General features: G+C 45.1%; 1 protein-coding gene across 1 annotated transcript; it reads right to left on the bottom strand.

Moving 5' to 3' along the window:
* Positions 1-264: 264 nt before the first annotated feature.
* Positions 265-7,361, bottom strand: ZNF367 (zinc finger protein 367). The gene is made up of 5 exons (XM_058043876.1): positions 6,815-7,361; positions 5,700-5,850; positions 3,964-4,083; positions 3,454-3,592; positions 265-2,874 (listed from the first exon to the last, which is right to left on the bottom strand). Exons 1-5 carry the CDS (start codon positions 7,172-7,174, stop codon positions 2,634-2,636), a joined length of 1,011 nt encoding a protein of 336 aa, XP_057899859.1. The 5' UTR covers positions 7,175-7,361; the 3' UTR covers positions 265-2,633.
* Between the last annotated feature and the right edge of the window lie 8,919 nt (positions 7,362-16,280).

Below are 16,280 nucleotides of genomic sequence, written 5' to 3'. Positions count from 1 at the left end.
GACGGGAGAGGGCCGAACCCCGCGGGGGCACTGCTGCAGCTAGCCCTCAGCACCCCCAGAGCTCGGCCTGGGCTTCGCGCGGAGGGACGGATTCTCACAAGTTCCTGAAACTAAAAAGCAATTTGCCTTGGGTGGTTTAACTTGTGTCAAATTTCAAGGGACAGGGAAAATAAACACCTTAAGCCTTCTCTGCAACAAGCCGGGCTGTCAGAAACGTGGAGGAGGCAGAGTATTTAATAATTACCAAACAGCACACATTAAACCTGAAAATTAAATCAAGTTTTTATTCAAAGCATCTATTAGAATGACAGCACATCAACTCTTCTGCTTTTAACTCACACCAAACTACAACTTAAATCTTTCAAAGAACCAAACAATTTCTTGTATGTAATCACTTAATAAAACAAAAAGCAGTCTTCCACAACCCATCTTTGCTTTTTTAACTTGGCATTTTACCTTAAACTTGTCATGATCGAAAACTGCTTCAGCTGTCTGAATTTCATCTATGGCAAAGTACAATCCAGTGTACCTGTCATACTTCAAAGACCTGAGGAAATATTCTGGCTGACTGAAAAAAGAACTTGAAAAACCTCAAACCCAACAACAACAACGACAAAAAACCCCACCAAAAAATCCACAGCCAATCCTGATGAAGTAATATTCCAGTCTGCAAGTGGCTGGTAATTACAGTCTTCTGCCCTGTGAAACACTACTTGGTAGCAATTCTGAGTTATGATTCAGAATTACAACAGATGTATGTTCAGGGCTCATTTTGGGATCAGACTATTCACATGAAGTCAGATGAACAGTCAGAAGCACTTAATATTTTTTAGAAACCCAAAACTTACATACATTAATGAATTACTAGTTTTACATAGGCAAAGAAGCCTTGTATGACTAGTGCTTGCTATTTTTTTCAGAAGCTGAAGCAGAAGTTAAACCGTATCACTGGTGCAAAATTATTTACAATCAATGAAAGATACTTCCTTTTTTTAAATTATTCAATTCCTTTTTAGTTAAGTGCATCAACACAGGATTTAAACAAACTGGATTAATGAGATTTTCAACCACAGAAGGTTATAGAGAACATACTTCAACAGCTGCAGTTTCTGATATAAAACCACTCTACTTTTCTGGAACAGCTGTATGCATCTAGTCAGCCTACATCAAGTGATTGACAAAATGTTTTCTTCCTTTTCAGTTCAAGCGAGAGGAAAAGAGACTTCCCTTCTCATCTGAATTTTCTGACTTCCAACGAGAGGAAGAAGTTAAAGCAAGCAGGTCAGTAAATACACATTATTAATATCCCCTTAAGCAGTAGCTTAACAACAACAACCAACAACAAAACCACACACAAAAAGTCCAATCTGAAAACAAAGTTTTGTTAGCATATTAGGAATCTCTGGCTGCCTTCAAAGCAAAATATGGTAAAAGATCACCATGAGGCAATGCTACTGAAAGTACATAACATTCACAAAGTGACAAGATACCCTGTTAAACATTTTATATCAGCATCTGAGTACTAGGCAGCATTCTGCAACTTCATTTATTTGGGAAATATATGAAATCACACTGTTAACACACTTGTAACTACCTTTGGAAGCCTATTTTCTATTTGAATAGTGAATACTTTTCTGCAGTGTTTACTTTATAGCTGTGCTATGGTTAGTGAACAAAAAATTGGCATGTTATGCTGGAGTAAAGCAGTAAGGTGGCTTTATGCACAGTAAGTATGGAGGCTTCTATTTGCTAATTATAAAAGCAATGTTTTAAAACTTAGTGTTTGCTAATAGAAGACCTAGAATAGTTTACTACAAACTCAAACCACCCTGTAAATAACCCCTTTATTAACAAAATCAAGTGCCAAATCACTACAGGGCCCAAAAACCTGAAAAAATATTACCAGTTCTTTACCTTTTTCTAGACTTTGCAAGACTAATCATTTTCAGATAAAGCAATGTGCAAAACTTCCCAACTACACATGTTAGGAATAACAAGTGCTACCAAGAGATTCTGCTGAAATCAAATCAAAAAAATGTGAAGCAGCAAAGTCAAGCCTCATACCTTGGGCAGTCACAGTGAAGATATTCCCTGCATGAAGCATTTTCTTTCCCTGTACAAGTTGAGATAACTAAACTCTGCCCTTCGCCTTGGAGATGCTAGGTATAGATATACTGACATTAGAAAAACATGGTTTCATTGCTGTTTAACAATATCCCCAGACTCATCACTTTGCTAGATAGTCAGATAAATACTTTTCTGTTAGCCTTCTTTGGCCACATGTACCATCCTGCTAATTGTGAACACTTTGTTCAGAAAGTGTTTCCTGTGAAATCTGCTTCGGATAAATGAGTTAACCTTGCAAAATCTAGCTTCCCACGACACATAAATTTATCAACCCTGCCTTATGCAGTCCCATATTTACAAAATACTTAGAAACTTTACATCTGTCTTCTATCCTAACAAAAGTGCAATTCTCTCACCCCATGTTATGGGGCAACAACATTCTTCATAAATTCTACAGAATAGCAGCCTATTATAAGCAAATAAGGTGCTTAGCTTATGCTTGGGATCTAACTGGTTAAGTAACACCAGAAAGCACATTTTTCATGGGCAGAGACTGCTCCTTCTATCTACTGTCGCAGGGGTGCCACAGCTAAGTTTGCCAGCTCAATGAGTGCCAGCGCGCCATGCATGCGTTCACGCTGCTCCTGGAGGCGACGGTGGCGGGCAGCTGAATGAGCACTGTTTTTCTCTTCATCGTCCTCTTCATCAGACTGAAGATACTCCATTGGGTCCTGCTGTTCCTGATCTGTTTTCTGGATTGCTTTGGTCTTCAAAGCAGGAGCACGCTGCTCTCTAGTCTCCCAGTATCTATAACATCAAAGGTGAGGAATACTTGTAAAATACACACAACAATTGACTCACACACCAACAATTCAAAATGGGCAAAAACCTCCCAAGTACTAGCTTGCACCCAACTGGGCATTGCACTTGGCTTTACCTTTCAGCCCTTATATGGTAGCATTTAAGCTGTCAGAAAACTTTACTCAGTATTTTAAATGTGAAGTGCCCAAGTGAACATCTGTGACAGACTTCTTGTCTCCATGGTGTTCTCAGCAGGCACTTCTTCCAGACATACAGTACACCTCATACAAATGCAAATTCAGCAAAACTGTAGCACTAGTTAATAAAGTATTAGCAGGTGTTGATCAAGCAAAAAAAAAAGTATTGAAGCAGAGAGCAAACACAAAACAAAACAAAACTGTAAGAAAAAAGTCTCAAGAACTTTGTCTTGACCAGGAGTTCAGAATTCTTTAAGGAGAGGCAAGGCTGTGCTGACGTGTACTGGAAAAACATCTAATTTTGCTTTCTTGAGGTTTATCTATCCCAAAGAATAATGCTGTGTTACACTACTCTTTTAAGTATTTTGAGAAAGATGAGGAAACTTACTTCGCTAGCCACTCAGCCACAGCTTTATTGTCAGCTGTCTCCTTCTTACTTAGCCTGTCTGTGAGCTCTTCCCTCTTCAGTCGGGCATAGGGATGTTTGGGACAATGACGGTTTGCATGTGTGAATCTGCTTAAACAGCCTTAAAAAAACACAGAGTGACAATGAAGAAGTGTTACAGAAAGCAGCCAACCAAAGAAAGTGTAGCATCTGTGGGATGGAAATGCCACTGAATCCACCCTTCCCCATTCCCAAATACCCTAGGTTTTGTTGAAAACCAAAGGCTCTAGGTCCATAACACGCCCCATTATTTTATACACTAGTATCCACTGACACAGAATGTATGCAATCCTTAGATACATTCTTGCAGAATTAGGCAGATTCTGCAGGGCTCTTCCCTTCCCTAAAAGTTCCAGCAAATTTAAACTCCAAAGCTTTTGCCATGTGAACATGCATACATTCCCAATATTAGTCTGACCCCGGAAAGCTGCAAATCGTTCTCTGATGACTTACCATTCTCTGAGCAGACAAAAGGCTTCTCTCCTGTGTGGAGACGCTGGTGAGTTTTGAGCTGCCCACTCTGTACAAAGGCTTTCCCACAATCTGGGTAATCACATAAGTAAGGCCTTTCACCTAAAAGTAGTAACAGAAGAGATTTATGAAAGATGACTAGAAGTGTCATAGCACCCAGCAGTGGTCCCTGGTTTCAGAAACTTCCATCTACTTAAAAAATCCTGGTTTACTTAGAAGCGCATGCTCTGTGCTACTGAACAATACACTTACTTCCTAAAAAAAAAAAATAAAATTGTACTTTTCCTTGTCACATTTCCTGATTTAAGACTCCTAGATAGCCCTACATAAGTTTTGTGAAACTGTGCAGATACAAAGCAAGAAATATGGACAAGTAATTGGACAAGTAATGTAATACAAGTTGTGACTAGAAACATTTTATCCTTACCATAGACTGAACTAGGGTAAAATAACCTGAGGTCAACATCACTACAAGGTTATAGAATTATCTCATTAGGAGAAATAGCACATGTTCAAGAAAAGTTATAATGATGAAGGCTGCATGAGAAACTTATTCCAGATTCAAGTTTTCTTAAATCAGTCATCAAGGAAGAGTTCTCCATGCAAACTGCAACCAGGAGAACAAAGGTAGCAGGTGTCCCCTTCTTCAAGTGGACCTGACTGCACACACTACACAAAGGTATGCCATGCCACCGCCCTCAGGAAGGCAACAAAATGAGGGTGAGTCTGGCTCACTAATTCAAAGGAATGACAGGGTAAGCTCTATTCAGTTAAGTAGTTCTTACAAGTTCAACACATTGCAGGACCAAATGAAATAATTTATTTTGAGCAAAAAATGAGGAATGCTGGTGTTTAATATAATTATTTAGATTAGTCATAGTGACATGAGTCAGAAGGAGATGGTGACAGCCAGGGCTTTTGTGGGATTTTTTTTGGTTGGTTTGAGGGGAGTGCTGGTGGTTGTGTCTGTATTGTGAACTACATTTTTCATGTTTTATGGCAAACAGTGTTCTGTTGAAGAAATAAAATGTATTTGCTTGGTTTAAAAAAACCTAAACAGCATCTTCAGTTTAAGCTCAGCTGAGTATTGAGTGAGTTCATCATACATTTAAACTTAACTGCAAATCACCTTCTAAATACAGTTCAGTAAATTAGCCTGATCTCCTCCACCCCAGAAAATTAATTTTAGGTGGTGGGAAAAAACAACTGGGTGGTGATTTTAAGCTGTAGACTCTTCTCTCAATATTTAAGCTTACTTCCTAGGATGTGACAATCCTGAAGTTGCCACTTTTTAAGTTACTCTAACCTCTTACAGCAAAACTTCAATTGTGATGTGAAAAATACATCAGCAAGGAGGAAACAAAGCGCAAAGATGCAATCAGGATACAAAGTGTTACCAGGCTCAAGTACAGAGTACCAAGCCCAAGACTACAGTCTTTCTTAAAAAGTGAGTCTGTGACAGATAAAATGTTTACACAATTTGGCTATACTATTATAGCCTAAATTGCTGCTACACTTCCCCACTACAAATATGGTTACAAAGACTTTGATTGACTGACAAGCACTGAGAGCGAAGTGTGGTTAATTTAGCAGTTACAATAAAATCATAACAGGTCAAGTTCTTGAGGTTCCTTTATGTTTGTCTGGGGGGGTTTAATTCCTTCATTTGTGCTTCCTAAGTGGCTCTCCCCAGCTATTCACACCTTCCTTTTACTCACCAGTGTGAGTTCGTTTATGGGCTTGCAGTGACTTCTCTCGTGGAAAGACCCTGTTGCAAATATTGCAGCGTATCCTGCTGGAAGAGTGCTCTCCTTCACTGATCAGGTCTCGGACGGTGTCTGCTCTTGGACGGCCACGTCTTGTTCCATCCTGGGTGCAAATAACGAGGCAACTAAACTCGGGCACTTCCTCCCGCCTGCAGTTTGGCCAACTGGCACAGCATCCCCTGGAGCGAAGGCGTGACCAAGGACGGTGCTGTGACAGCACAGAGCCACACCAGACTGTGCCCAGCCCATTCCTAAGGGCCCGGTGCAGGAGGGGAGATAACAGGCACCACCATGAGCTCAGGAGCACAGGGGAAACAGAACAGGATCACAGAATGGGTCAGGCTGAAAGGGACCACAGCGGGTCATCTGCTCCAACCTCCCTGCTCAAACAGTCATTCTAGAGCACATGGCACAGGATTGTGTCTAGGCAGCTCTTGAGTATCTCCAGGGACAGAGACTCCAAAACCTCTCTGGGCAACCCGTGCTATGCTTGGTCACCAACACATAAAAAAATTCCTCCTCATATTGAGGTGGAACTCCCTGTGTAACAGTTATTGCCTACCGCCTTTTTTTCCTCCAGCTTGTTACAAGCAAATCCTACCTCTATCCTCTTGGCACCCTTGTAAGATACTCATATCCATTATTAAAGTCATCCCAATCGTCTCTTCTTGAGGCTGAACAGGTACAGCTCCCTCAGCCTTTCCTCATAAAATATATGCTCCGGTCCCTAAATAATCTTTGTTGTTCTATACTGGACGCACTCCAGGAGCTCCATGCCTCTCTCGTACTGAGGAGCCCAGAACGCGACAGACCGCTCCAGACGCGAGGAGAGAGAAGACAAGAGTTTTTTTCGGCGGCGAGGATGACTTTTTTTATGGTTATTTTTTTACTTTTTGAAGGAGGGAGGACAGGCAGCCGCCCCGCTCCCCGCCCTCCCCCGCGGCGCGCGCGCCGTAGCCGGAAGTGACTTCACTTTAAATGCCCGGGCGGAAGCGCGGGAGGGGCGCGCGCGGCGGAGTCACCCTGCAGGCGCGCGGCCCGCCCGCCCCCGCCCGCCGCGCACTCACCTTCAGGTGCCGGTGCCGCCCGCCGCTCCCCGGGCTCCCCGGCTTCTCGTCGTCCCCGCCGGGGACTCTGCCCGCTCCCCCGCGGGGCGGCGGCAGGGCTGACGGGCCGGCGGTGCTGTCGCCGCCGCCGGGGCTGAGGGTCACGTTGTGCGCGTTCTCGCCCCAGCGCCAGGGGTAGACCATGAAGTCGCTGAAGCCGGGGCTGGTGGGGACGGGCGGGACGGGCATCGGCTCCTCGGCCCCGCTCCCCGCCGAGGAGGGCTTGATCGGCGTGGTTTTGATAACGGAGACCAGGACGCGCTTCGGGGAGTCCTGGCAAAAAATCACCGGGGGAGCGCCCGGCGGGAGCCGCTCCGCCATCGCCGAACCCTCGCGGGCAGCGGCGAAGGGTGGGAAAGAGAGCGAAAGGAGGACGCTCCGCGGCGGCACGGCCCCGCAGTCCGCGCCCGTGTACCGGAATGGGCCGTGCAGCTGCACGGAGGTCCCGCGGCCGTCGCCACCTGTCGCCGCCTGGGCTCGCCTCAGCCGCTCATCACTGAGGACGGCGGCTCCCTATGGTCTCGGCGGCTTGCCCTCCGCACCCCTCCGCCTCCGCGGCCACCCCCGAGAGGGTCCGCCAAGTCAGCGGCGGCCCCCGGCCATGGCAGCGGCCGGAGCGAAGCAGTCACAGCGTCCCCGCACCTTTCCGAAGCGAAGCCGGCCCCGCTGGCAGCCCCGGTCCCGGCGATTCCCGAGGAGGAGCCGCCGCCGCCGCCGCAATACCTCCGCGCTCGCAGCCCGGGCCGAGCCCCAGGTTTTCCCGCGTTACGTTTCGCGCCCGAGCGCAGCCAATCACTCGGCCCGGCGCCGGTGTCACGGGGAGTCTGTTCCCGCCGGCCAACCGCTGGGCGGGAAAGTCGGCGGCCGCGCCCCCAGGGGCGGGGCCTGAGGGCGAGGCCGGGCTGTTGCTGCCATTCTATTGGGCAGAAGCCGGGCTCACGGCCCCGCCGGAGGCGCAGATTGGTCCGCCGGGGCGGGGGCGGGGGGAGGCAGGGGCGGTGCGCCCGGGCAGGTTTGGCGCGCTTCGACTGTGGGCGGGCTGCGCGGGCCAATCCCTTGGCGGCGCAGCGGAGTTGGCGCGCCCGGCGGCTTAAAGGGGTCGCCTGGCGGTGGGACAGCGGGTCGTGCCTTCCCCTCCCTGGGGCGGGGGAAACGCTTTCCTTTCCCCTGCAGGAGCCCTGCCCTCAGCTGCGGACAGAGCTGGGACCGATCTTACGGGCTGGGAGAGTACCCCAGTACGCTGCCTCCGCGGGGATGGCAGGGCGGGCGGGGTCGGGCCGGCGCGGCCGTTATGGCTCTGGCGGGGCCGCCCAGGGAGACGCCCCGTCTAGCAGCGGTGCCGTGGATACAGGGCACTTGTGGCTGTACAGCTACATGCACCGGTCCCGGGGCTGTGAGAAGTGTGTAGAAGACGTTCTCTCGGCCGTCGACTCGGGAATTTTAGGAGGTTCTTAAGGCAGGTGTTATTTTAAGAGGATGGTGCCAGACTTTATTCAGTGGTTCCCAGCGGCAGGACGAGGAGCAGCGGCTCTAAACTGAGACATAAGAAGCTTCACTTCAACATGAGTGACAGCTTCTTTACGTTGAGTGTGGTAGAGAACAAAAGTTTCCCTTCAGCACGGGGCTGCTCCAGTCTGAGAACATAGCTTACATTTATTACATTAGTAGCTAAATTTTGAGGCCAGTATCAAGAGCAGAGATGCCACAGAGCTCCAAAAATTGTGAGGTTTTTTTTCCCAAGATCTATTATGTTCACAGTTCATATACTGCTGACTGCTGCCTTGTAAGAGTGTTGGCAAACTTCATGACTGACAGGAACAGGAAAATGCAGGGAAGAGCAGGATTGCAGTGTATGACTACTAAATAACGCCCTTTTGGATAGTGGGAAAAGCCTACCAATTCTTCCAATGCAGAGGCTGTAATACGGGGCGTCAACATTCCTTACCCATCCTGAGATCAGCAGCCCTTACATTCTGAATTATAGTTGAGTTTGCTTCAACTGCTCTTTTAAACTAACTGAAAATCCTCAAGTGTTTACTTAGGCAAATTATTGCCCATTGCTATGCTATCCCAGCTTCTCCAAGTCAGTGTAACATGTCAAAGTCCTACCATTACTATGCCGGGTCAGGCCTTCCTTACCAGGCCACCAGGCCATAAAGAAAATGCTGCAGCTTGTAACATTTGTTTCCAAAATGAGCAAATAGGTTTCCACATGCTTGGATCTGATCCCCTTAAAACCTTTGGCCCTGAAAATAGCCCATGGTAAATACTTCTGGTAATATAATGGTGTTGTAGAGGAATAGTCATACAAAAAATATGTTAAAATCTACTTTAAAATAAAAAAAAAGGAAAAAATATTCATGTTAAAATAATTGCACACCAAAACCAAGCTGCAAATATTCTTCATAACTTCCCAAAACTACATCCCTAATGCTTCAGGCAGTACATGTAGCTGCTAAAGAACTCCAGTGATGGATGGAATTAACATTGTGAGCTGGTATACAGAACTGTAGATACTGGGAATGGTGCAGTGCATTGTGAGCAACAGAATATCTCCATATTTAACCTATGCTGCCCCAATGTACACGTTATGTTTTGTGATGGCTTTCAAGGGCCTAGCAGCAGATTAACTTTTTTATGTGGGTCTTGTAAATTTTTCTAATGCCAACTTACTGAATTTTGTTAATAGAGGCAACACAAGAGAAGGGAGAAGTTAGTTGATGCCACATCTGATATTTTAACTGTTCTGAACTGTAGTGTTCTATGTTGTAATAGCCATAACCAAAGAGAACTGAACTTTTTCTCCAGATCCTGCCACTGGAAGAGAATATGGGCATATAGAATGTACCTGGCCTAGAGAGCTTAAAACACACTGCTTTTCAGTACACAGCTGTCGCAGACATTTTTTCATAGAAATCTTTTCTTTGAGATTTGTTCATCTTCTGGAAAGCTGAAGCCCCAGAAGAAGAATGTAAACAATTGTTATCAGCTAGTGTAGAATGTAACAAGTGCAGCAGTGATTAAGCTTCTGTGAGTGTTTAGATTTGCTAATCACTTACAAGAGAGTTTGTCCTTGCTTTCTGCTGGACACAGAACTTTGTTGTTCATTCTTTTCTATGCTATTCTTAGCTTAGCAGCCTCTGCAACTTCTCTCCTTATTCTTTTTAGTATAGTTATAATGTATTATATATCATATATCAATAAATCTAACCTTCTGATCATCAAACAAGATTCTCATCCTTCTCTCACCCTAGAGACCTTCATCAAGGTGCTGTAATACACAGCCATAGGTATTATGATGTATTATTAAAATAGTTCATGTTACATGTAAAACCTGTTCTAAAGTAATCATCTGAAGTGTCTTAGCAATATTAAATATGTTTCCTTTTCATAGTATTTTGATGCGATGCTACTAGCTTAATGTGTGTTGTAGTTTGACTGTGGCTAGATTCTGAAGTCTCTATAACTTCTCTCTGCAGCTGGACAGGCGAAAGAAATTTTAACAAAAGGTTAATGGGTTGAGATAGGGACTGGGAGAGATCGCTCACCAAATACCATCATGGGCAAAAGAGGCTCCACTTAGACATATGAAGGGAATTTATTATTGACAAAATCAGAGCAGGATAATGAGAAGTAAAATAACCCTTGAGAACATCTTCCTGCTACCCCTCCTTCCTTCCAGCTCTGCTCCTACCCCAGCAGCACAGGGAAACAGGGAATGGGGGTTATGGCCAGTTCATCACCCCAGGCTTCTCCCACTGCTCAGGAACAAGAGTCATTCTCCTGCTGCACCATGGAGTCCCTCCCATTGCAGACAGTTCTCCAGGAGCTTCTCCAGCATGGGTCCATCTCATGAGCAGCAGCTCTCAGTGACCTGCTGCAGTGTGACTCCCTCCCATGGACACACAGGCCTCCCAAAACTGCTGCAGCCTGGCTCACTCTTTTACAGGGTGCAGTCCTTCAAACACAAGCTGCTCCAGCATGGGGCCTCCCTTGGGTTCACAGACTCCTTTGTGCATCACCAGCTCCAGTGTGGGTCTCCCCCACCAGCTGCAGGTGGATCTCTGCATGCCCATGGACCTCCATGGGCTGCAGGGCACAGCTGCCTCACCATGGGCTGCACCAGGGGCTGCAGCAGAACCTCAGCTCTGGTGCCTGGAGCACCTCCCCCTCCTCTGACCCTGGTGTCTGCAGAGTTGTTCCTCTCACCTATTCTCACCCTACTCTTCTCTGACTGCAACTACATATGTGCAATATCTTTTTTCCTTTCATCTAAAATCTGTTATCACAGCAGTGTTATCACCATTTCTGACTGGCCCAGCCTAGGCCAGTGACACATCTGTCACGGAGTCACCAGGGACTGGCTCTGCTGGACATGGAGGAAACTTCCAGCAGCTTCTCACAGAAGCCACCTCTGTAGCCCTCCCCCCTGCAAAGCTTGCCCTTGCAAACCCAATTCAATGCATTAAAGCATTAATATTTTAGTGTAGAAACAAGAAAAAGTTCTCTATGCAAGTTAAAGGACCAAAATAATGAAACATTATACAGTCAGATCAAATCCTGCTTATTACAACAAAGCACACCTTTTATCACACATGATATAAGACTGGAATTGTAAAAGGATAGGGAGCAAGGATTCAAGAGAAAGCAGGAAAATGTATGGTAATATTATCTTTTATCCAAGTCTTTGTTATTATATTTTTAAAGTTTCCAGATTTCCTGTCTGAGCATTCAGATTCCACTCTAGGAATCACATTCCCAACTCGTGAGACTTTCACTGCTGGGACCGAGATCCCTTTGCAGAGGATGGCTCCAGCCACCTGACAGGTGCCCTGTTTGAATCTGTACACTCACCATACTCACACTGCCAGACAAGCTTCCTTGGCCACCTTGACCCTGCATTTCCCATAGCAGTGTCCCAGATGCTGGGTTCCTGGAAGTATTTTGATCCTGATGGGGCAACTCAGTAGCAGCACACGCTGTTTCTAAGGAATTCCTGGGCTTTTACACCCTTACAATCTATGTGCCCACCCTTCATGCCTCTTGCACTTGCCTCTTGGTCCAAAGGTGATGTTTGGGCTGAGGTCCTCTCCTTGTTCACTGGGTCCTGCAGTCTCTAGGTGGCTGGGCACCCCCACCCCTTGCAGCTAGCACCAAGGTCCCCATGCCCTTTGTCAGCAGAAGGTCAGTGCCTGTTCCTGGCTCATTTGATGGGGCTCCAACCATTTTCTGCCAGCCAGGGCGCCATGTCCAGCTTGCACAGAAAGCTGTCAGCATTAGGGTACCCCTCTATAAGCGTGTCCATCTTCCGTGATGCAGCTCTCTTTTTGGCTTAAGACTTCACATAGTCAATTTTACTTGGTAGAATTGTGTTGCTGGAAAATGTATGAGATAGCTAGATCCTCTAAGTGACACAGTGTTACCCTCTACCCTGCCCTAGAACGGCACCTTGAGCCATGTGATGTGTTCAGGATGTGTCTCCCTCAGGCAGGAGAGATGTAGGCATAGAAAATGAAAGGATGAGAAAGGGATGAGAAAGTGTCTGTATGACAGGGATGAGAAAGTGTCTGTATGAAGGGTCAAGGACAGGATGACCCTTGCTGCTGATTAAGTACTTAGCTGCAAACATAGAGAAACACCAGTCAGCATTCTCAATTCTGTCTTTTGTAATTAGGCACTTTTGCACCTTAAACAAAAAAAAAAAAAACAAAAAAAAAAAAACAAAAAAAAAAAAAAAAACAAAAAAAAAAAAAAAGAAGAAAAAAATAAGCAAGGGCTGTTTTGGTAAAGATGCCATATTCCATATCTACACCTGCTAGGCAACCTTGCGTAGGGTGCTGTTCTGTGCGTGTGAAAAATCCACTTGTGGAGAGAATGTGGACAGGACAGCCGATTAGGCAGGCAGCCCTCCTCTTCACTTAACAAGAGTTACCTGTTGTCAGAAAGGTTAGGCACCTGTGCCTTGTATTACAACTAGGACATTCAGGCTTTGCATGTAAATATGTAATCGTGCCAAAGCCATTGCTATTACTTTTTGGTATAAAATTCCAGACAGAGCATTTGGTTAAAATGTAAAATGCAAGTTTTCCTTGTCTGTCTCCATTGTTTGTGTAAGTAACTCGCCAATCACACACTGATTGCGCATAGTGAAAAGCTGTGAAAGGAATGAGAGGGAGGTGTTTTTACAAACAAACTGTGGGCCTGCTGGTAGATAGAGCCAGATACTGATAGGAGAAAGAAGCAATAGGAACCATAAATTCCAGAGGAATTCCACTAATTGACACAGACTGTTACTCACTCAAGGCCGCACTAAATTCCTGGAGTTACAGAAAAACAACAAGAGACACAAAGAAAAAGCAAGTGGGGGAGGATGCACATTGGAAGAGGATCTGTAGTAGGCGATTTGGGAAGTCTCTACTTCTCAAGTACCTAAAACAATGGGAAAAGAGAAAAGGAAATGGGGCTGAGAAATTAGGATAAAAAGGAGGATGCATCCCCCAGCAATTTGAGAGATCCCATGGGAAATTTCCCCATGACCTCTCCTTTTATTCATGAATAAAGCTATGGGACTCCACTCCACTCTTTTTATGGGACTCCATTCTGTCTCTTTTTTGGACATAAAAACCTCTGGCATTTTGGATTAATTTTCCTGACAGCTGCAAGCAAAAAAGAGATTGCAAATTAATTTCATTTGTCATGCAAGACTTTTAATCAGTTTGGAGGTTGGAATCTCTTACAGAAATTTTGTTTTGATTGACAGTGCAGAGCATCAGAAAACTAAGGATGTTTCTAAATCTTTGCATTAATTTTAGGAAACAGAATTGTACAGATAAAGACAAGATATATTTGTAGCAAACACTGGTTTTGGCTGTCATTGTGGAATCTCTCTGAGCAGTCAGATTTTTTTTTTCTTTTGAGGCTTCACGAAAAAAAAAAAAAAAGCAAATCCCACGGAGCCCCAGATCTCTAATCTTACTGCTGAAATATATCTGAATTTCTCATATTTATCCCTCTCCAAAGATACTGTGACCTTCAAAGTACCTATTAAAGCTGTAAGGACATTATAGTCAGTGATGGCACTGACCAATGATAGTCTGTCATCTTTCATATACAGCATAACCTTCATTCAAACTTGTAGAATATTGAAATAAAAATATTTCTAAAATTTCTAAAAAAAATTCTGGATACAATGTGTGCTGAGGAAATCTAGTGTAGATGCTGCAATTGATACCAAAAGGCTCCTAAAAGATCTGCAAATGTTTGGCAAGATTTTTGATGTGCTGTAGTAATGTGATGTTGTTAATGTCTTTCTCCAGATTAGTACAGGACAACCTTCCTTTCCAGTTCCTTCTTTGCACTGAAAACACATGAGGTTTCATCTTCTGACAAAATAAACCAACAATTCAGAGGAAAGGACAGTTGATCTAAGCGAACATTTCTTATAAAGTATTTTATTCCTTTTTCATATTATTGAAAATTTCATCATGAACTTTTGTTAATTATGGCTAGCTACATTCGACAACATAAGAATTGTGCAGAAATAATGATATTTTTCTTTTGTTGACTTATATTTTTCAGCTTTTAATTTGAAGTATTTCAGAGCCTGAGAGATTTGACTCAACAAGCAGGATTTTGTAAAGCTCTTTTGCGAGCAGATAATTGCCTGAAGTTTCTGTCATTAATTCCATGCAAAACAGTTTGCGTTCTCTTGAATGAAATTGAAACTTGAAAGGGCACTAAGCCAAATTAAATTAGTTTTCTAATTTTGCATGCCCTGATCATGCAAAAGTGGGTCTACATGACAGCCAGGAGAGATGCAATGACTATGTTCAAGGCTTGGAATAATCTGTAGAGGATACACATCATTTTGCTTTACAGTGGTGTCCACAGGCTTATCAGCATCCCAAAATGAAGAGAGAACAGGGCTGTCTTTAATCCTGCCTTTTGAAGCACAGCATGATTTCTGATACTGTTTCAAGTAACTGTAATAAAGATAAAATTAATTTCAAAAGCAGGTGGTATATGCAGTGAAGTTATCATCACAGAGGAAGCGCTAGTTTCATGGAGTAAAGACAGCCTCATCACAGAAATCAAGACTGCAATCACCCTTCTTTGGGCAATTGTGGCTGAAGGGCTAAGATTTTGTTGTTACTGTGGCTGATAAAAGAGGCACTGATATTTTGCTCTCCCAGGTGCCGGTCCCCTGCGGAAAAAAGCCTTGATGAGTTTCCTGGCATGTCACTATTGCTCACATTTATTGAGACAGCAAAAGCACTCGCAGCTGGGTCCAGCTAAGGCCTCTACAGGCGTGTAGGCCTCTACAGGTGCGTGGCTGCACCACAATCTGTCACCGCGGGGGCTCGGCGGCAGCCGGGGAGCCCCGTCCTGGCTGTGGCTGCCCGGAGCCGAGCCGAGCTGCGAGTGCCGCGCTTCGGGCGGGCGGGCGCTGGCGGTGCCGCTGAGGGGCTCGCTGCAGGCACAGGCCGCGCCGCGCCGCGCCGCTCGGACAGCCCGCGCTGACACCGCGCTCGCCGCCTCATCCCGGCGTGCCGACCGCAGAGCTGCCCCGGGGAGCGCCCCGTGTGAGGGGCGCCTCTTCCCTTGGTGCTGCGGGAAATGCGTGTTTTGTGATTGGCTTTTCGCAAATATCGAAATGGATATTATATGTGTTAGAAAGTTGCGCTGTATTAATTCTCTTAAGTAGTGTGCTAAATATAGTTTTAGGTTATAACAAAATGTAGAAATATGAAACTATGCTAAGTAAGGTGCTTTTTTAAAAGAAAGGACTCGCAGCAAGATAGCACCGCAGGACACCTAAATCTTGCAGAAACAAAGAATTTATTGCCCTCTTATCAAAAGAAACTAACTTCTTCCCTCCTTGCTCAGGCTTGAAGGCGCCGTTAAGATTCAGAGGAAGAAGTTGACGATGACCCCGAGAGAATCCTGTATGTGAATGGAATTTATGCGTCATGTATGAGGTGTTGGAATATGCAACAGGCTATTGTGTTTTTAAACGTTAATCCTCTGTTAACAGGTGTCCTTTACCGGGTTTATGCTGCCCAGAAAAAGGTACCCGGAGGTCCGTAACTCCTTGTTTCTATTGTCTTATATTGTCCTAATTCAAATTGTCCAAATTATGATTACTCTAATTGTATTACTATTTTTATAACCATTTTATTCCTATTAAACTTTTAAAATTTAATAAAACCAAGTGATTGGCGTTTTTCACAGTGTCACTTGTTGCAGGATGTAGGTTGTACGCAAAGAGCCGCGGCGACACCGTTGTGTGACGGCGACACCTTCGAAGCGCTGCCGCCGGAGACCGTCCCCACACGGGGCGGGGCTGTAGCGCTGGCGGGGCACACGCCTGAAGAATAATAGAGCGGAGCACTGCATTGGGTTAACGGGCGTGATTGACAGTTCTGAT

This window comes from Melospiza georgiana, chromosome Z (assembly GCF_028018845.1).
Source record: "Melospiza georgiana isolate bMelGeo1 chromosome Z, bMelGeo1.pri, whole genome shotgun sequence".
Taxonomy (NCBI): domain Eukaryota; kingdom Metazoa; phylum Chordata; class Aves; order Passeriformes; family Passerellidae; genus Melospiza; species Melospiza georgiana.
The sequence above is the reverse complement of the archived record's forward strand: the minus strand, read 5'-3'. Positions and strand labels throughout refer to the sequence as shown.

What these genes read in the sequence shown, in the direction of transcription:
- ZNF367 (XM_058043876.1), bottom strand. Translation starts at nt 7,174, where the DNA reads ATGGCGGAGCGGCTCCCGCCGGGCGCTCCCCCGGTGATTTTTTGCCAG. An exon ending in TTTTGTCTGCTCAGAGAATG is followed by an intron (nt 3,593 to 3,963) that starts GTAAGTCATCAG and finishes TGTTTTTTTAAG; the next exon opens with GCTGTTTAAGCAGATTCACA. An exon ending in GTGGCTGAGTGGCTAGCGAA is followed by an intron (nt 2,875 to 3,453) that starts GTAAGTTTCCTC and finishes TTGATGTTATAG; the next exon opens with ATACTGGGAGACTAGAGAGC.